We start from the raw sequence: 21333 nt of genomic DNA, 5'->3' as shown, positions 1-21333 counted from the left end.
TGAAAACTTCCAGGGACAGTGACTCCAGCCCTGCCCTGGGCAGCCTGTTCCAATACCTGAGCACCCTTTGGGGAAGGAATTGTTCCTCAGCTCCGTCTAAACCTTCCCTGGTGCAGCTTGAGGCCATTTCCTCTTGTCCCATCCCTTGTTCCTTGGGGGCAGAGACCAGCCCCCTCCTGGCTCCATCCCCCTGTCAGGCAGTTGTAGAGAGTGGTAAGGTCCCCCCTGAGCCTTTTCTTCTCCAGACTGAGCCCCTCCCAGGTCCCTTAGCCGTTCCTCATCACACTTGTGCTCCAGGCCCTGCACCAGCTCCTCAATGTCTCTCTTGTAGGAGGGCCCAGAACTGAGCACTGTGAAGAAGGAACTTTAAACTTTCATTTGTTTTTTCAGTCTTATTTCTTGCTTTTCTGTGTAAACAATTAAAATCATGCAAACCTAGCTTCACATTCCTATCACTATCTAGCTTCCCATGCCTATCACTGTTCCATGGATGCATGTCTAGCAGTACCACTCGACTGTAAAAACAAACAGGAAGATGTGACCTTTATAAAATAGGCTGGAAAGGAATCTTACCAGCTCATCTATTGCTGTGAGTGAAAGCATTGTCTGCAGTTAAATTTCAATACCAGAGCTCACTGTAGTTGTCTGCAAGTTTATAGGCTCAGTGACTCTCCTTGGGGTTTTTTACCTTGCTGTAGGCAAATCTCCAACTGCCGTGTGCTGTCTGGAGCTAAGCTAAGGTAGGAGAGAATGAGAACATGAGACATTCATTTCTGATGCTTTGCACTGAAGGTTCAGTTACCAGAAAAATCTGAAAACAGAAACCATTGCTTTCTCCTGCATTCTTCACCACATTAGCTCCTTTAGAACATGTTACATTTCTTTCTTAAATACCTTCTCCTTGCAAATCCAGTGAGGATTATTAAATTCATGCCATAGGTAAATTAAATGTAATTAGTATTTTATCTATTATTAGCATGGTTATCATTGGATTTGGGGGGAAAAATGAAGTCTCACCAAATTACTTGCTAACCAACCAGGAATGAGGGCAGATAGTGAACCCTAAACTCTTGTATGCCCTCAGTTTTGGTTTGGGTTTTTTTGCTCCTCCCTGCTCATGTAGAGGAAGAAGTGGCATTAGCAGTCTTTGACTGGTTTTCTTGACCTCGTACATCTTGTAATTTCCATGCAGAATGACGACTTACAAAGAAATATAATGTATAAATGAAATCTATGTCTAGTTACCAAAGAGTATTCTCTACTTCAAACTTTTATGAAATTAAAAGGATTTCTTTTATTATTGTTAACAAGATATCAGCATTTGCATTTGGAAGAAATGCATTCTCTTTGAGGTTGAAAACAGTAGCTCTGGAGACAGCTTCAGCAGATAGTTCAAATCAGAAAATAGAAAATCATTCTTGGTTTTCTTGCCAGCCTGAGCAAATAAGCCAGACTGAAAGTGCATTTACTTCTTCCTGGTGTCACCATTTCCTTGGTATTGGGGAATGAACTAACTGGCTTAATTCAGCGACTGATAAGTAACATGCAACATCAGCGTATTCATCTCACAAAAGCTCAAGTTGCTTTGCAACTTTTCTTCTAATAAAGATACGATAAAATGCTCAGGAAAGCAACATCCTTTGTTTTTAGCTTCCACTTGCTTAACCCTACGTTCTTTCAGGGCTTTATCATTCCACAAAATAAGACTCCATCCCCAGTGAAACTTTCTCTGGCATCCATATACAAGAATGTGAGCTGTTGGAGAATGTTTTTTACAAGAACTTTGAGGAAGTTTAAGTATCATGCAACTTTGTGGCATATAAATCTTTATTTCTCTGTTGTTGGTATATTGATGAAAAAGTCCTATGGCCTTAGAGGTAGAAATATTTGAAGTATTCAGAAGAAGGCTGTGGGTATGAAAGATGCTTCTTCTTGGCTACCCCTTGCTCTGTTAACCATGACTATTTATATTATCACAGGTCCTCTCACTACCCCACCGGAGGCTGGTTTGCTACTGTAGGCTGTTTGAAGTTCCAGACCCAAATAAACCTCAGAAGCTTGGATTGCACCAGCGAGAAATATTTTTATTTAATGACCTTCTTGTGGTATGTATCTCGAGGTGGACAGGCTGCTAGTGAGGTGTTCAGAATGCCTGGCTCCAGGGAACCAGCAGCGATTCAGGGCATGAGCATGCCTAAAGAGAAATATCTATTACCTGTTACTTCGTACTCCAACAGGCTTGGGATGACTGAGATTTAAATCTTCTTCATTATATAGAATTTGCTATTAAACTGAAGCCGTTTATTGATTACTGATCTCTATTGTAAGAAAGTACTTTGATGCAATAGCTTTTACCATAAAGAAAAAATTACCTCCAGGTTACCCATTTCCTTACTGGGTAAACAGAGACATTCTTTTCCCTGGGAATAATGAATTCAAGTTACTTGTGGAAAAACAAAATTACATACTGCTTCATATTCACAGATGTTCTATGAACCAGATATGTTTCTTCTTTGAAATGGGAATAGGATATGTTGAAATAGGTTTTACAGTTGACCTTACTTTTCAGTGTATATTTAACTTGACGGATCTTCTGCAAAACAGACATACAAAACTAGTGACAGCTTGAAATTATTTGGTTGATTTACTCTTCAAAATAAGAAAATTTGTTGCACTTTATTTGGAATGTATGTGGCTGTTACCTGAGAACCTTAGAACTAAACTAAAAATGTGATGGTTTTTAATGAAAAGTCATGACTCAGATGCACAACTTTATTGTGTGTAATTTTTACATCTCTTCAGACCTTAAAACCAGGAAGTAAATGAAGGTAAAAAATATCCTTTCAATTGTGAGTGTAGCCTTCTAGTTGTAAATGTGCTTAGGTGTAAAATAATGGAACATTGTTGTCTTCAGGTTACAAGTTTTCTGTTATTTTTTATTACTTTGATGTCAGTAGTTTTATCAAACTGTTTTGGGAATAATATTGAACAAAGCTGTCAGTTGACCAGTTGCCATCACCAGAAGTTAAAATTAGGAAGAACTAGTAAAAATAAACCTCTTGCTTTTAAAGAGAAAGAGTGATTGCATTCACACTTTAGGAGAACCCCAAAATTGATGGTAAGTAGTAGTATGTTACTTCTATTATAGCAAAAAGTGAAGGTTGCCACAAAGTCAGCTGTGATTGTGATAGGTGCTGTACAATCATGAGGAAAAGAGGGGTCATGGATGAGGTACTGTAAGAGAGTCTTTGGAGGGGCACACAAGTGGAGCAAGTTTAGAAGGTCACATCACATGAGAATAACAACTAAGAATTAAACTTGTCTGAAGAGGTCCATGATAGCCATGTCCTGCCCAGAGTCAGATTAAGAAAAAAGCGTGAGGAAAAGTGTGGCAGCAGCTGAGCTTTTAAAAGGATCATTTAAACATACTCACGTTTCTGCTGACATGTGCAGTGCACAGTATGGATGTGGGGTTTTTGTCAGGATTTCAAGTAGAATTCTGGAGGACAGAGAACACAAAGGCTTTTTATCTGGATAAAATATTGAACCTCCTGGTGAAGAGATACCAGTGCCTCAAAGCAAGCTTTGTTCTTTCAGAAGTCATAGATTAAATACATCAGATGCATTAAAAATAAGGAAAAAAAGACAAGTTCCTATTTTCTGGCAGATTACAGCTTTCTGTGGTATAAAATTTTTCCTCGTATGCTAACTCTCAACCATAATTTTCCACAAATACGTATGGTCAAAGGGATGTTTCACTTGGTTTATTTGATGGCTTTCAGGTGACCAAGATTTTTCAGAAGAAGAAGAACTCTGTTACATACAGTTTTCGACAGTCATTTTCCCTCTATGGAATGCAAGTTCTTCTGTTTGAGAACCAGTGTAAGTCTTTCCTCTCTTTTTAGATAACCATTTTATTCAAAAAAATAGAAGACAATAAGAAATGTGTGAGTGAAAGGGATGGACAGGACTTGATTCTGAATTTAGGAATAAAATTGCTCGCAATTTAACTTAGCCCTAAAGTTTAAAACTTTACAGTTTTTGGATGGTGTCAGCATAAGAAGTGGCAAGGCTGCTGTTAGGTCTTTGGGGTTGTAGTCAGAAGCCAAATCTTGCTAAATGTGTTGATTGTGAATACTTGTAAAATGTTTGCAAAGCAACAAATCTATCTGCTGGTGAGTCAATGGTACAGTTAGCTGGAACTGAATCTATGATAACAAGTAATGGCTGTCATAATGATATGTGTAACTCAAAGCACTGTTTAATTTGTTTTCCTGATTTATGTCCCAGCTTCATGCCTAGGTAATAAATACTCCTTCAAATATGAATGCAAAACAGAGCCTGGATTGAAGTTTCTATTTTGCGATACCTCTTGTTTATGTCAGTTGTAATCTGCATCAATCAACTCTTCTTATCTTTAATGTTTGTCAAATTTAGTCTTACCAGACAAAATCCAAAAAAAAACCAAATAGTGTGCTAATGCCCTGATTTTAAGCCCAGAGACAGCATCACTAACTACACAGCAGAGCACAGCAGTCAGTGTGGCACATGGGGAGACAGTCTCCTTGACCTGACTTCATGGTTTGGAAACCAGGCCTTGACCTTCCCGATCAGCTGGATACAGTTCAGTGTGACATTCAGCAGTTTCTGTGATTTTCTGTTGTGGAAGGCTCTTAGTTTTTGCTTGTCCTTGAGAATGTGCTCCAATGCTCATCTTGGTCAAAAGAAGTCACTGTTATTGAGTCAAAGCATCTGGAGATTTCAAAAGGGAAGATTTTGTAGAGCTTGCAGCAGTGATGTAGCTTGCAGGTTATTTATATGCAAACACATTCATTCTCTCTCTTATGCATGCATTATATTATATAAAATTCATTTTTTGGGAGGAAGGCCAAATACTTCTATCCTGGATTTTGATCAAAATAGGAGAATACAGAATTCCTCTGATGTCAAGTTAAATAAATAAATAACTATTTTATAAACATGCTAAACAGAAACACTCCATTCAAGCAACTTAAAAATAGCTGTAGAGAGACTAGGAATAAAGGGTCGGATTCCTCCCAGTGAAGTGGAAGCATTGTCCCTGGGATACTTCAGTAGGAGTAGTTGGGCTTGCAAGGTGAATTCACTACAGTGAGTCACTGAGCTGATTACATTTCCAGTATCGGTGCCTGTTAGGTGGAATGTAGTATTTTCCAGTTGGGAAAGAGAAGTATTCTCCTCTTTTGGTTTGTAAAATTCATATGCTTGGTTTCCCCTGTCCCCAGCAAGCTTTGGGGTATTTTAGCCAGAGCCATCACACTGTTCAGTAGACCTGTGTGTAGCAGCTGTCAGAAATGCCTGGTTTCCAGTGGATAAAATTTCATGTCACTAAAGCAAAAGCAACAAAAATACTGTTTTGGCTACTGATGAGGTTGAGCAACATGATTGGTGTTCATGATAGAAGAATTGACTTCCGATGATAGAAAGCTTCACCCCACCCCTCAAGTGATGCACTGCTAATGATAGAAGTCAATTCCATTGGATGGATGAGCTCCGAAAGGGAGAATAAGGAGAATGGTGTCATATATCTCTAGTAAACAAATAGGTCATAAGGGAAATACATTTTACATTTGCAGTCAAATTCATTGACAAACTAGAAGGGGTGAGCAGCTAGATCACTGCAAAGAGAGTGTCTCTGAAGCCAGTAAATCTGTGTTTCCTGATGCTTAATCAATACAATGTGGAGAAGTACCTCTGGTAATCAGATATGTTTGTGTGTTTAGAATGTGAAAGTTTGTTCTTTGTTCATACATGAAGGTGGCCCAAGCTTTCTTGTTTAGTTTCTGAAGCTCCTTTGTTTCCCCTACCCCCTCATGGTGCACTTTCTAGCCATGCTCGCTGCCTCTCCAGTGTCAGAGCTCAACACCCTATGTGGTGGTTTTGGCTGTATTCTGCATGACAGCAGCAGACACCTTGAGGTAGCTGTTCTATATGATTGAGGGTAGATGCATCTGGTCAGGAGCAGCAGATCAGCTGTATGTTGCCTCTATGCGAGACGGAGATATCAGACCACAGCAGAAGCCCCAAATTCTTGCTCCCTCCTTCTCCTCTGTACCTTTGGGGCTTGTAGTAGTGGGACCTTTTTTCACCTGAGAATGGTACATGGACTTGCTTCACTTCTAGTTAAACTGATTTGGAAGTTAAGATGTCCTTTTAATAAAGCATTGCATTTGCACTTATTTCTCAGTATTTTAACTCTCGTTGACACCTGATGGCTTTGAGGGAAGAGACTACCTTCCGTCATCTGCTGGTTCTTAAGAGAATGAATTTCTAGTACATGAGAGCACTTGAACTTCAGGCTGAATACTTCAGTGGGTATTTGAGAGCTTTAGCAAACCAACAGGTCAGGCAGTGGAGCAAAAGAAAATGTTGTGAATTAGAATGCGCACTTTGAGTCTTTCTGTCATTTCCACAGGTCTGTGCTTCAAGCAAAGGGTGATGCTGTTTTCTACAGCAGAAAATGTCTTCATTATAACCTATCTTTCTGTAAAGAAACCACCTCTCTCAACCAGGAGATAGCTGCAACCAGCTGTTACAATTTGCATTCTCAGATGTGCAGCTAGAAAAGAGACAAAGAGAGTTTGCTGAAAAATCTGCCTTTTATTGTGGGGATGTCCATAATATCCCCTAAATGTTCTTTTTTTTCCTGCTTGGGATCTTCCTTTTATATCATACATTGTATCTGAGGGGTAACAGCTGCATAAAGACTATCTTTCAGTATTTATTCAGTATCTTGACAGTTAAGCAGTTCTGGTGTATCTTAGGGAATTGCATTCTAATTCTGTGCCTTTAGACTTTTCTTTTTCTGACTTTGTCCCCTGGATGGTAATACTAGTAAAAAGTTTTGGTGTGGTTTTTTTATTAATCAGAATAATAAGAGCTCAGGTTTTCCTGACTTTTTTTCTAGATTATCCCAACGGTATACGGCTCACATCAGCTGTTCCGGGAGCAGATATCAAAGTACTCATAAATTTCAATGCACCAAATCCTCAGGACAGGAAGAAGTTTACAGATGATTTGAGGGAGTCAATTGCAGAGGTTCAAGAAATGGAAAAGCACAGAATAGAGTGTAAGTACCAAGGTACATATGATAGAGCGTTTTCGAGGTAATTGAAATAAGAAAATCTTGAATACACAAATAACCCATGAGAACTCTTTAAAAGTTGAAAATAATGTGGTTTTTCTCCATGGGTTTGACTCTAGAAAGAGAAAAAAACCAATGATATCTGAAGCTTCAGCTGGGTTCATGGACTATTATTTACTGCAATGTAGCTGCAGTGGAAATTCAGCCTGTACAAACCGAACAGCAATGGCCAGAGGAGAGCTGGATTTGTAATTTGTAGGATCTATTACAGGAAGAATTCTAGGGATAATTTACATCACTGAAATGCTCAGTGATGGCCCTTCAAATAAGTTTTTCTGGGTTTGTGACTAAACATGGAATTTTACCTTCTGTTTCTTCTCAGGAGGAATAGCCTTTCTTCTGTGTGTTGTAACGTAAAGCTGTTAGTACAGGTGTGAAGCTCCTCTCTGGCATCTAACAGTGCCAAAATGAACTCTTATCTATTATTCACAGTCATACATGATCACATAGAATCATAGAACTATGGAATCGTGAGGGTTGGAAGATCATGATGTTACCATGTCCTTCATTAAACTCAATAAAACTGAATTGCAAAATGATTCTCTCTGTTCCAGCTGAACTAGAAAAACAGAAGGGTGTGGTGCGACCAAGCATGTCTCAGTGCTCCAGCTTGAAAAAAGACTCTGGCAATGGGACACTGAACAGAGCTTGCCTGGATGACAGCTATGCCACTGGGGAGGGGCTGAAGAGGAGTGCACTGAGCAGCTCCCTGAGAGACTTGTCTGAAGCAGGTAAGCACTGCCTCCATCTCCCTGCTATGGCTAGTGCATGCAAAGATGCCTGAGTGATGCATATAAAGCTCAGTACGCAGTGGGCTTCCAGAACTAGTCATACTGAAACTTCAAACGTTTTAAATAGCTCCTCTTTCACAGTTGGTGTTTAATTTCTGTTTGTTTCTTTACCCTTGTTCTATTAAGCAACCACTATTTGAAAGCATTTAAACCGTTGTAGATTGCTATGTATACTTTTAAAGGAGAGTGAAGACAGAGGAAAAATTGTAAGTGTTTTGTAAAAGTAATGATTGACTTGTGCTAGGAGTAAACCACTTAGTTTTCCTTTCTTTTTTTCTTCCCTTTTGCTTCTCCCCCTTCATACAGTAGGCTTAGAAAGAAAATAAGAAACTGGTCTCTGTGTAATGACTGCTTTCTGTGTATTTTGTGCTCAAGTGTACCTGTGTTACCACCTTGATGAATGAAATTGAGTGAAGCCCTACTAAATTCTATCTAGAGCTATGTAATTCAGATACAGCATGTCCCTGGTGCTCTTTTATTGTTTGTAACTCAAGATACAGTTCCCAATTCTTGCAAAGAGGTTGTTGTGAAATACTATTGCCAATACAATAAAAGAAGCCCTAGTGGCCAAGAATACTGACAGCCCATAAAACCACTGATGTGTCTTGAGATTAATTAACTGGTAATGCAGCTAACGACTCGAAAACAGTGGTGGTGTGATTTTTTAGCCAAAGGAAAGCCAGGGGAAGCTTGGTATGCTTTGTTTTTATGGTCTGCCTTGGTAACACACAACTGGCATACCGATGTAATACAGGCTACCATGGGCAGTAACCTTGTCTGTCACTATTAAATGTGACTCCTGTGATTTACAGAAAGCCATATCTGAACACTGTGCCCATTATTCAGAAAGTACTTCTGGGGATAGTAGCAACTATATAAATTTTGCTAGTTCATAGTCTGTGTTATACACTCTGATTTGTTCTTTTAGTTGCAGTGATGATTTACAGTGTAGTCATAATTTCAATACAGTGTATATCTTTGATAGTAGACACTACTTACTCATTTTCTTAACTAAAGAAGAGATATTAGCTATGCTGCAATAAATAAAGTTGTTGTAAACTGAACTTACAGCCTGTGTTCTGTGGGTATATGTATGTGCACACAGATACGTAGAGAGTGAGCTCTTTCAATTATTTTATTCTCTGTTTAGGCTTTCATACTCATATGTCCATTTGCTTCATTAAAAAGACCTAGGACTTGATCCAGAATCAGGCTGAAGTTGAATATTGGTGCTTGATTGGCTTCAGTGGATTTTAGATCAAGCCACTAGTCTTCACCACTGTTCCATCTCTTGAGGATACTTACATCACCCTTTTGTGTTGTTCTAATTTCATTAGAAGGAGAACTACCATATTGTTGGATATGTGAGTTCAGTGGGTGTCTGTACCCACAAATGTGATTTCTGATTAATTTTATTCATCCCATAGGAATTTCTCAACCCTGTCTTTCAAACATTGCCATGTGTTTAAATTCATGTTTTGGGTTTTATGCAATAAACAAGTATTTGTAATCATGAAAGCATTTCACGTTTCAACAGGGCATGCCTACAATTGCCATGCTTATTACTGAAAATAACTTTTTCCATACTAAAAAGTAGAAATCACAGACTGGAGGGTTTATCAAAGAGTTTGTTAAACCCAACTAAACTTAATTTTAACTTTAAAAGTTGAGAATTATGGAGAGTTTCTGTTTGGTCTTGTGCAGTGCAACTGACTTGAGAAATTACATACCTGTTATGTGCTTTGTTATTTGGTGTAGTAACTGTCATGAGATTATACATGCTTTTCCTGCCTTTTCTCAGTGAGTAGCTTGCATGTGAGGCTCATTATTGGTTTATTTTTAATAAGAGACAGATGATACACAGAAAAACAAAGACATCCCTTCAGTTAGCAAGATACTGCAGCCCAGTCATTATACCGTGTTAAACTGCTTCTGTAAAAGACTATTGAGTTAAGTTGCCCTAATTCTTCTTTTGTGGATGAATCACAAGATCAGCAAGAAGGAGGAATAGGAGTAGTGGACGTAGAGGAACAAGAAGTAGAAATAGAGGAACAAGAGTATGTGGACGTGTGTCTTTCTGTAGGAAAAGGCATGATGAAAGTGCATTTGTAAAGAGTTCCTTTCTACATTTAAGCAGAAATAAATCATGAACATGAGCAGATTGCCTGGTTGCATGTTTGTGCAGAAAGGCGGAGAATTGTCCAGTGAACACTGAAGAAACTGATTGAACATTTTTAAACCGTTATCCAAGGAAGGGGAAATCTGATGGGGCAGCATTTTGCTTGCACAGATATATGACAAAACTCTTTAGCAAAACAGTTCATTACCCTCTACCAGATATCACAGCAGTAAATGCTGGCTGTGGAAAGCCACTTTATATTGGCTCTTAGAAAAGAGTGATGATTCGTAAGCTTCTTAGACCTAATGGATGTTGATAGCCGGAATTATTCCGACTCCTAAACTGTAAACCGTATGGAAAGGCAAGGCTTCTGTCACGTAACAATGTCAGGAATCACTTTCTGATGGTTGTTCCTTCATGCATTTGCCACGATAGCTTAAATCATAATTGCAAAAAAGGACATGCATGAAGGTCTCTGGATTTTAAAGATACTATTGTTCATTGTGGATTAACAGTTCTTTCCAAGGAATAAAAAGAGAATGTGGCAACCAACTATAGAATCAGCTAGGCTGGAAAAGACCTTCAAGATCAGCAAGTCCAAGATGTGACTGTGTCAAAAGTATTTGGTGTTCTATTTTTCTCAAAAGCAGAATATATCATTTTTATTACATGTGCTTGAGCCTCAGTCAAGCAAGGGCTGAATTTATTTGTCCCAAACTTCTCAATTCTTAATTTACATTAAAATCCTAGAAGACAGACAAATTTTAATGCGGTTAAAGCTGAGTTTTAGAGATTCCAATCCAATTCTGGGCATTTCACCACTCACTCCATATACAATCACATAATAAGTAGGTTTACAGAAAGATGGGAAAGGTATGAAGACTCAGCATGGCCATTAGTACATGGGAAGAATGATTTGGTCACTAAAGCAGAGCATGGAGGGTTACATGGGTTGAGTTTCTCACAGGTTTCTTGACTAGTCAGTCTGAACTCCAGTGACTCTGGGTTGCTGGAGGACCCCCTGCTTTCACATTGAGTGGACAGTGGTGAGCACCTATGGAAATCAAGCTTTATTCCACCCATCCCTAACCTGTGAGGTGGAAATTATACTTGCACACTGCACTGGTTTAAAAATTATCTGCTTATGGTTTGCCTCAGTAATACACAGCTGGCATGCCCATGTGACACTGGAATCTGCACAGTAGTCAGTGGTCACTATTAATATAAGTAATGCTTGTCTCATAATCTCCTGAGCTATCTCAGAACAATCACAGACACTGGTGACTGGTGACTGCTTTAAAAACAATTCCATCATGTATTCTCTAAAATTTCCTATATCACAAAATGTAATGGAAAATACTGTGGAATAGCATTGTAATCCCCTTAAAGACTCTGGCTTCATGCAACTACAGAATCCCTTCTTAATCTGCTAAATGGGTCTGTGGTGGTATGGGGCAGTCCCTCATCAGATGCAGGCAGGGTTATTGGGTTATTTTTTCCTTCCTCTCCCCTGGATTTTGCTGCACTACATTGCATGAAGGGTACCAGCAGCCTTTTTTTCCCTTATTAAAAGAATTTTCAAAGTAGGGAGGGATTCTTCCCATCTCTTCCCTTGTCACTGTTGTTGTATTTCCTATTCTTCAACAGTAGTGGGCATGATAGAATTTACTGGGGTTTTAAAACAAAAGGGATTTGTATGAATCAAGTCTTCTGTGATCTCCAATGTGATATCTTTTGTGATATCCAATTTTGTGAAATCATTTTACAAGGCTACATGCCCCACTCTGTTTATGAACACCTTTATATCAGCAACTTTTCAGTCTGAGGGAAGAGATACAGCTTGCTTTTGCAGTGAAGAAGTTCAGCAAGGCAAGGTGTGGTTATGCCGTTTTCTCATCTCCCAAGGCTTAATCAGTATTTGGAGAATAATCTCTTTGAAGATGCTAAGAAACTGTTTTCACCATCAGTGTGTGATCTTAAGAATATACCTATTTCTCCCAGAAATCAAGATGAAAATGTGAAGGTTACAAAGAGTCTTTTCACCCTGAAAGTAGTCTCTCTAATGATCAGAGCCTGTTTTGTAGGTAATTTTAATCAGGTCAGCTTGGGTAGTACCCATCAGCTAGATGGTTATAGATTCTGCTATTGCTGAGAAAATCATTTTCACAGCCTTTGGAGGCTACTATAACAACTCACTGTTGTAGAAGAGCTGCTATGTTGGTTTGCTTCACCAAAACCTTCATTTAGAACTTTTTTTTCCAGCCTTTTTTTCCAAGATATACATGGCCAGATGATCATACATTGTTTAGATATCAGTGTATCTCACTGGCAGTAAACAGTTTCAAGAAATACAGGGTAGCAGTGAGAAATACTGACATTTCCTGTAATGACCTGCACATCTGTGAGATCAGTTTCTGCAAGGTAGAATGGATTTTTATTCATGAAACTGATTTTTCTTTTGGCATGTTTCAGTTTGTAAAAATATTTTAATCACTTCATATTTCTACTTTAAATTTGAAATATTCTTAGCCCCATGTAATGCATGTTCATATGTAGAATCAGAGAATGATTGAGAATATGGGACGTATTATACATATGTAAGTTAAAGCTATTTCTTACTAGAGTGTCCATATCTAACATCAATGATTTGTTGGAATGAATCGGAAAACACTAAATTAACTGAAACTTAATTTTATAAAAATAAATTAAAAATTTCAAGTAGATCAGTAGTATATTAAGCAAAACTGCTCTCTTGATAAATATCACCTTGCTTTAGATCACAGCTGTTAGTTACTATGTGAGTACAGAGATATGCTTCCATCCAGTGCTAGTGAAGTGACAGTGTTTCCTTGAAAGGCATTGGAAGTCTGCAGCTCTAGGGAAGCATTTCTGAGAGGAGATGCCACCTCGGACACCAGAGAAGAGTCTTGCATAAGCACACATTGGCAGGAGGAATGTTCTAGAGGATTTACTTAATAGCTTTCCTATCACACTCCAGATCAATACGGAATTGAGTTCAGTTTGTTTTTAAGAACATAACCAAAGTGCTCTGAGTAGAGATAGTGCCTATCTGAAGGAAATGACAAGCATATTAAGTAGGATTTTTCTGTTTTAGCAAAGTTAGGGTTTTTAGTCTGTTTAGCAAAGTTAACAAAGTAGTACTTTGCTAGTACTACTTTGCCCTGAAGTTACTCTAAGCAAAAATCCATCTGTCTCTTTCTGTCCATATATACTGCATATATGCTGTCATGGTTATTTTATTAGAGACTTGTCTCCTGCTTTATGCAAAAGGCAGTAGATTTTCCTGGTTTTCTCCATTTTTGGGCACATTTAGTGACCTGTGGCAGCTGTCAGTCTTATTTGCAATATTGCCTGCTAAGTCAAGAGATGGCTATCTTTCCCAGTGTTTCTGTATCGGCAGGCAGGAAGGATTTGAGTATTAATCAGTATTAACCCCGTCAGAGGAGCAAAAAAAATGTCATAGCCTGGCTAGAAGTAAAAATAAGGGATTATCAAGCCCAGGTTTTCTTGGGGAGTTCATAAAATAGTACAATTGTGACTTCGATGAGGCTAAAACTGCAGCAAGATATTAAGTGCTTTTGACCAAGAGCCTGTCCAGGGGAATTGTTCAAAATCCCAGCAAATCTAACAGGTCAACCGAAACAACTTGGCCACAAACACCTTCCCCTCAACTGAATGTCAGTGTAGAGAGGTTTGTACTGGGGAGTAACACTGGGGTTTAGTAAGAGAGGGGGAAATATTACAGTAGCATAAAGAGAACTGTAGCTCCTGAGAGAAACTTGTGTTGTGGGGCAGCATCCCGGGACCAACCAGGCCAAAGCTGTGCTTATGGATCCTGAGGTGGCACTTTAGACCATAATGATCTTATAAGACTTATGGCTAGTATAAATAAGAAAGAACATCCAGGATCCTGAGTCCTACTTGTAGCCTCTGAGGTATTCTGGCTCTTCAGGCAAACAGTGGTGTTTCAGTTGTAGTTTTAGGCAAATGTCTGAGGCAGTTTGGGCATGTGGGAGAACAAATCCATCCGACTTAAAGCTCAAGCACTGCACAGCTAAACAAACAAAATCTAGCCATAATGTCAAGACAGATTCCAGACTGATCAAAAATTAAGTTTAGTTCTTTTAAACCTCATGAAAGAAGATTATATGAAATCCACTGAGGTTCAGAACTGAAACTGGAGTGATAAAACCAATGCCCCTCACCGGTGTCGTCCCCTCCCCGAAGATCAGAATATGCCAATATTAGATTCTGTTTTTAAATTAATACCACCCCACCAGTATACATCAATGCTACCAGTCTTTTAAGAAACTTCATAGACAATTAGATTCCAGGAAATCAAACTATTTTAAATTGTTGTTGGCCAACATCATAACCATAATACTAAATATGGCTGCTCTAAAACACATTTATTGGGAGAGTTGTACAGCTACTTAAAAAATCACACCCCGCTAACAGTAGTCGGTTCACAACAACAATGCCTCTGAAAAACCAGTCAGGTACAGAAAATGTAACTAATGGCCTGAAAATGGCAGTTTCTGCCTCTGTAGCTGCTGTACCAGTCCAGTGCCATGTTAACCCCGCAGCCCCTAGTTGCACTTAGACTGCTGTAGCAATGCAGGGCAAGCAGCTGTTTTTCACCCGGGTCTTGTCTCATCTCTAATCTCTGGTGTTGCATGTCCTGGGCAGGCAAGCGTGGGAGACGCAGCAGTGCAGGATCGCTAGACAGCAATATGGAAGTAAGTAGGAAGTTCCTGATGTCTAGCTGGATGTGATGATGTGCATTTCAAACCTTTCTTTTATATACATATTTTTTTGCTCTTTTTTCTTCTAACATATAACCTGCCTGCCACAAATAAAATGCATGCCTAGGCTACTCACTCCGTATTCTTCCAGCTTAAAAAGCACTGACAGCTTGTTTTAGACCAATGCCATTTTTGGTTTGAGCTAACCTTGTTCCCTTTGTTCCTGCAAGCATGGTTAAATGAGTATGATGTGTCCTTTTGCCATCATTTCAGTCTGGTCCCAGCTTAAAAGCCCACTTGCTTTTTGTTACCAAGTACACTGTTCTTGCTGTTTGATATTTAGCTACAACTATCAACTTTCATGCTCAACCATTCCCATTGCTTATTTTCGAGTTAAATTGCTCAATGTATGCAGTCATGACACCATGGAATTGCACAGATAGGGCATGGGAGGAAAAAAATTATTAAGATAGGAGAATTCAATGTGGATTTCATGAGATTTCATTCATCTTCAAACCATTTATATATACTGTTCATGTCTCTGAATTCAGCTTGCAGATTTTTTTCTTATTTTTCTCTTTTTTTCTTTTGACTTTATTTTTTGTGTTTGCTTTAGGTAGATTGCAGTTTCAATCTAGCACACTTTGCCTAAGTACTGTTGTGTCCCATAGCTCTTTTTAAACAATACAAACCCAAAACGTCCAGCAACTAAATACACCATTCCAGGCTAAATCATAGAGAACATTGGGTCAGAAGAACCCAATCCCATAGAAACCTTAGTGGCAAAAATGATCTGATTCCGTTTCACACATAACTCAGAGGTAGGCTTGAGAAGCAGCACTGTGGCATATAGTAGTGGAAAACTACTATAAAAACATAAATTAAAAATAGTGTTTTGAAATCAGAATTGTAACAGTAGTATTTGCTGCTCTGTGTTTTAGCTATTTAGGTTGACTTTAATGTAGCTTTATTTTTGGTTGTAAAAAAGCAAGTATGGTATTTTTTACAGTATTTTAAAATGTATTTTTCCTTTAAAAACACACTCCAAGGTCTTCTGTCATGTTACTCTTCCGTGACATTTTTCTTACTTGAAGTCATAGCTTTTGTTATTAAAGTACCGAGAGAAGAACATTAAATGCTTAAAATCCCCCAAGAAGGGCACGAGTGCCTCCTTGGCAACTCGGAGAAGGTGGAAATGACATTTTTCCTAGAACTCTTAACATAGTCCACCCATGTGAGCACTGAAGGAGGAGTTTGTGGGTCAGTGTGAACTTTTAAACATTTTAAGATTTTTTTAATTTTTATTTCTATTAATTTCTTTTTAGGGGTCCATCATTAGCAGTCCTCACATGCGCCGAAGAGCTACATCAACCCGAGAGTGTCCATCTCGCCCTCACCAGACTATGCCTAACTCCTCCTCACTCCTAGGTTCCTTATTTGGTAGTAAAAGGGGAAAGCCACCTTCCCAAGGCCATCCACCATCCGGCTCATCACAGCAACCTCCGCACCCTCCAGTAATCCCACATCAGCAACACTCACAGCATCCTTCTGCCATGCATCACGCAGGGCCAGGCGAGGGGCAGACACAGGCCCAAGTGCACTCTCACCATTCGCAGTACTGCCACATGCAGCAGAACCCACCGCCCTACCACCACCACCACCACTACCACCCTCCCCAGCATCTCCAGCACCCACACCAGTACCACCAACATGTGCCCCACTCCCAACACGCAGCACACTCCCCACACACACCCTACATGCAGCACCCTCACTCTCAGCATTCGCACTCCCCTCACCCACCGCCGCACTCGGCACACTCGTCTCATCCCCAGCACCCTCAGCATCACCATGGGCCACCACCGCCCCCCTCCACTTCAGCCAGCACTAAGCCCAAACACAGTGGCATCAGCACAATAGTCTAGAACGTATTGACCCTCCTAATAACTGTAGTTTTAAACCAAGTTACAAAGGCACTTACAGGAAGCACCAAGTAATATTGTCAGTTTTTACCTAGGTGATTTAATTGAGTTGTGTGAGCTTACAGGCTTGCTGTTACTAAATAAAATAATTTAAGTTAGCACAGTCAATACTGGTTTTACTTATCTACTCAATAGAACTTCACCATCTGGTTAGTTCTTACTTCCAAACTGCCTTGAAAACGTGCTGCTTGCTGCATATGAGTAAAGCGACCTTTCCCACCAAATCCCTTGACAATTTTACATGCATAATAAAAACTTAGTCTATGGAAAAAGGGACAAAGTGATACAGAACCAAGTGTTGCATTCTTGCTCTTTTATTGTCAATGGGCAAAATAAATAAGTAGACCTGATATGGTTGATGAAAGTACGTAAGTAAACTTTATATAATATAAATATATACATATAAATATATATATATATACTGTATAGTTAACATTTGTGCTTGGAAAGAAATTTTTTCAGTCCACAAAACTAGCAATATAGACCTTACAAGGAATTCCACTTACTTGATAGGACAGTATAATAGACGAATAACATATGAAAGAGTAGACCAAAAACAGTAAATGTTAGAAAGAAATTTCAGACACGTCAGTATTTTCATTCCAAGTCCTCAGGACTTGCTAAGGTTTCTAAGCAATCATTACTAAATGTGCCAAGTAACATAGCATTTAAATGTTGTAGTCCAATACTGCTTTGTATAAATCCTTATTTTATTAACACGATAATATCATACGTAATCAGTATTATAACTGCTCTGCTATTTCAGGTAAGCAAACTCATTACGATGCAGTAATTCTACCGTAGCAATGTAGGGTGACCATTGCCCAGTGGTCATCTTGAAGCATTGGTCACACAAGTTCTTAGACACTTTAAAGGCTGTGATAACTGTGAATTTACATGATCCACATTTCTTTTGTACACGTATGATTTCAGGAACACACATGAAGAGTGACGACAGGTGCATGTACACACTGCAAAAACATTCATCTCAAACATGACAATGGCAAACTTCCATCTTCCTCAGCTACTTTGTTTCCTCTTCACCATAATTTCTCATTTTTACCCCCAAAGAAGCTGAATTCTAGTCCGAGCATTTCCAGGGGGAAGTGCTCTAAAACTTGAAGGTTTGTTTTAGAATTTAGTATAGGGTTTTTATATATATATATATAAAAAATATGTAATTCCATGTAGCCATGTGCTAGCAACAAAGTGGCTTCACCATTTTTACTCATCACATTTGTAAGTTTGATAGTACCCAGCACTCAGCAGGCTGAGATTATGCTCAAACCCTCACTTTCATAGTCCAGTTAGTGGCAAGACATCACATAAAAATAGGCTGTGCTGTTGTTGCTTATGTGTTGTAATCAAACAATTTGCAAATTGATATACCGTTTTTATCCCGAAATCCTGTACAAAGTTATACATGGCGCCTACTTTGTAGTTTCAGCATTTTGAGCCACTGCAAGGACTTTACACCTAAACAGTAGAGACAAAGGAATCACAACTGCAAAACTGTACCAGCCTAAAAGCAAACCTTGAAGAGGATGAGCAAAAAGTTCCAGTATGAGATGGGTAAAAGTAATTACAGTAACAACCAGTCAAGTTTCTATTGAATGGTAATAAAATGGTCAGAAATTATGAAGACATGAGAACAAGAGAACAAGAACTTTCCATATTGGCTTGCTCATGGCATCTCTAATATCTGGGGGGGAGGGCAGAGAGGATGCGTAATTTTTTTCCCTTTCATGCCATTGATATCACAATACCAGCAAACTGCAAACTGAGCACTTTGTTAACCTCCACAGAGGGCAAATACAGCAATCTAGAGTTTAGCCTTTTGTTTCAAGCTGTCCGCGTTTGTTCCACACAAGTGCAATATGTTTTCCCCTTTCTGCTCCTTCTCCTCTAACTTATCTTCATGAAAAGACAATGAGTAATTACATTATGATTTTTAAGTATCATTCATTTTGTTCTGAATTCTGCGGCTCACCTTAAGAGGGCTCCCCTGGGTCCCTGAGGCTCTGTTCTTTGCAGTTTAAAAAATATATACTGTTCTTATAAAGGAAAGTAGAACTGTCTGCATGTCATCTAATGTTATTAGTGTGAGGCTACACTCTACATATTGTATATTTGCAAAATATATCAGTGTTACTGTTGATATTAGTTGAAGTAAAGTGATAACATATTTCAATATGTAGACTTTTCTTCATACATCTGTACCAATAGTAGAGTCTAACTGTAATTTATAGGTTGTTCCAGAAAAGATAAAGAACCATTCAGGTACAAACATCTTTCAGAAACTGCATCTTTTAATTACACCAGAGGTAAGAACGCTCCTCTTCACTGAGTGACGGAGTCTGTCTTTGGTTCAGATGCAGAGTTGTAAGTAAAAGGCCTGTGTAGGGAATAGATGCAAAACATGCGGTAGCAGTGGAGAAGAAAATCCAACTCTGGTGTGGTAATTAACAATGACGGTGTTCAGTCTCCCAGGTCTGCATTTGCTTTATGTTTAAAAACCCCTTTAATTCATTTAAAGTAGAGCTACATATAAATAATCTAAATTTTCACAGGAAGCCACATTGCTTGACCACTGATTTTCCATGTGCAATCGATTAAGTATTCAAGAGATGTCAAAAATGTGTATGCAAAAACCACTTACATGTGATTTCGTGTCCATGTGGGGAAAGAGATTGTGCATTAAGTTGCATGTGTAAAATCACAGATCATTTTGAGGCTAGTCTGTAGAACAAAACTGGTCACAGAAGAGCAGTATTTGTAAACTCCAGTATTTCAAGTCAATGAGGAGAAACAGTGGACCAGATTTTTTCTTTTGTTTTTTAGACTCTGTTTATGTGTACTTTAAACAAACAAATGTGTCTGGGTGTCAGCACAAGTCTTCAGAACTTTGCTGCTTCTTAGGGCTGTAGTATAACCTCTCTGGCTCCGTCCTTCATTAACAGTTGCTTAGAGGAGTGGGGACCATGCCTAGAACAGGGAAATGATAGTACTGGAATACTGCATAGGGTTAAAAAATGAATTATTTTCAGCCTGCAGGCAGGAGTAGAACTGAGAGGGGGTTTCCTAAGATGCCATTGCCAAGCAAAAGCTGGTACAGAACTGCACAGTGACCATGGTTCTTTTTCCCATCAATGATGTGGCAAAGTAGTCATGCTGATTTGAACAAGTGAAAGGGAAACATAAAGAATGAAGGTGTGGCAACAAAAATCTTTTCTGGGACAACAATCAAATATATATTTGGGGGTTTTATTTTTTTAAGTTACGAATGAAATGTAAAACAATGTAAAAAACAAAAAAGCAAAGTTCATCCTAATATAATGTGCGTCTTGTATTACTAAAAAAAGCCAAGTCTAACATGCGGTGTAGAATGATTTTCCCATCATGTACTGCATGCAGCAGAAGCCTCTTGTTTCTTGATAAAATGAGCTGAAAGACAGTCAGCAGATATTTAAACAATGAATCTCTAGATGTTGACTTGCTGTTCCATATGAAGCTGTGTGTTTTCTGCAGTTAAGCATGCATTTTGCTGTTCCGTTGTAAAATACCATCGCACTTCTTGCCTGCAAAATGGATTATTGTGTATATATTTAAAAGAAAAGTGGAACCAATAACAAGATCAAATTTGGAAGAGAGAAAAGGGGGCGGTGAAAACGGGACCAGTGAGGGGAATAGAGAATTCTCTAAATTGTACATAGTGTGTAAACTAGCATTACTCTAAGTCTGCAGTCACTTTGAGGTTGCCTATTTCCTGCTAGGAACTTAAATCAGCTTTGAGTTGTATTAAACTGTTAGAATTAGGTCTTGAATGCAGACTCTTAGAGACTTCAAAAACCATTATGCTTACAAGAAGCTTCTGTTCTGGGGAGGCTTGAGACCCCTTTTGTAACTCTGGGGAAGAAAGGAGTGCTTTCATTTTAATATGCATTCTGTTTGTAAGTAGTAACAGACCCTATTGATGTAAAACTATAACTGTGGTCATGTGGAGAAATCAAATAAATCATTTAAAACTCTTTGTTTCTCATTTTGTATAATCCAAGAACTCTTCAGACCCAAAATGAAGGAAATTCCTTCCAATGGTGTGTCCTGGCCCCACTGAGTCAATGGGATTGCTGCTGCTCCCTGCAGAGGGGTCATGCTTTCAGTCTTCATCTTAAAGTTGGTGGGAATAGTGGTCAGTACCGTGGAGACTGTGATGCCCTCTCAAAAGGCTTTGGTTGGTTTGGTGGTGCTGTAGATATATTTAGTTCCAAAGTACAATAAAGAGTAATAAATACATCACCTAGATCTGCAGACAGTGAGAGGTATCACTGAAGGGACTTGTTAGTGCCCTGCTTAGCAAAGCATTCCAGTGTTGCAAACCAGTAACCACATTTTGAGTCTTCTTTACCATGAACTGTCCATCGTGCTCCACTGATCCCATTCACCCTCTGGCTGTCCATTGTCTCAGGAGCTCCTGTTCAGGCAACTGCACTTGACT

General features: G+C 38.9%; 1 protein-coding gene across 2 annotated transcripts in view; it reads left to right on the top strand.

The window, feature by feature from the left end:
- IQSEC1 (IQ motif and Sec7 domain ArfGEF 1) overlaps positions 1-18496 on the top strand; it is a gene marked incomplete at its 3' end in the record, with an annotated part of 71696 nt that extends 53200 nt beyond the window's left edge. The window contains exons 9-14 of one of the 2 annotated variants that reach the window (XM_080625660.1): positions 1980-2105; positions 3783-3882; positions 6947-7108; positions 7738-7914; positions 14804-14853; positions 18280-18496. In XM_080625660.1, the coding sequence (XP_080481786.1) occupies positions 1980-2105; positions 3783-3882; positions 6947-7108; positions 7738-7914; positions 14804-14853; positions 18280-18318 (654 nt within the window). Of the gene's footprint in view, positions 1-1979; positions 2106-3782; positions 3883-6946; positions 7109-7737; positions 7915-14803; positions 14854-16184; positions 16782-18279 lie in introns of those variants that run through there. The other variant, XM_080625659.1, reaches the window with a different exon arrangement.
- Positions 18497-21333: the final 2837 nt, after the last annotated feature.

Source organism: Psittacula echo (assembly GCF_963264785.1).
Source record: "Psittacula echo genome assembly, chromosome: 9".
Classification (NCBI taxonomy): Eukaryota; Metazoa; Chordata; class Aves; order Psittaciformes; family Psittacidae; genus Psittacula; species Psittacula echo.
Note: the sequence above shows the minus strand (reverse complement) of the source record. Positions and strands in the feature narration are given on the sequence as shown.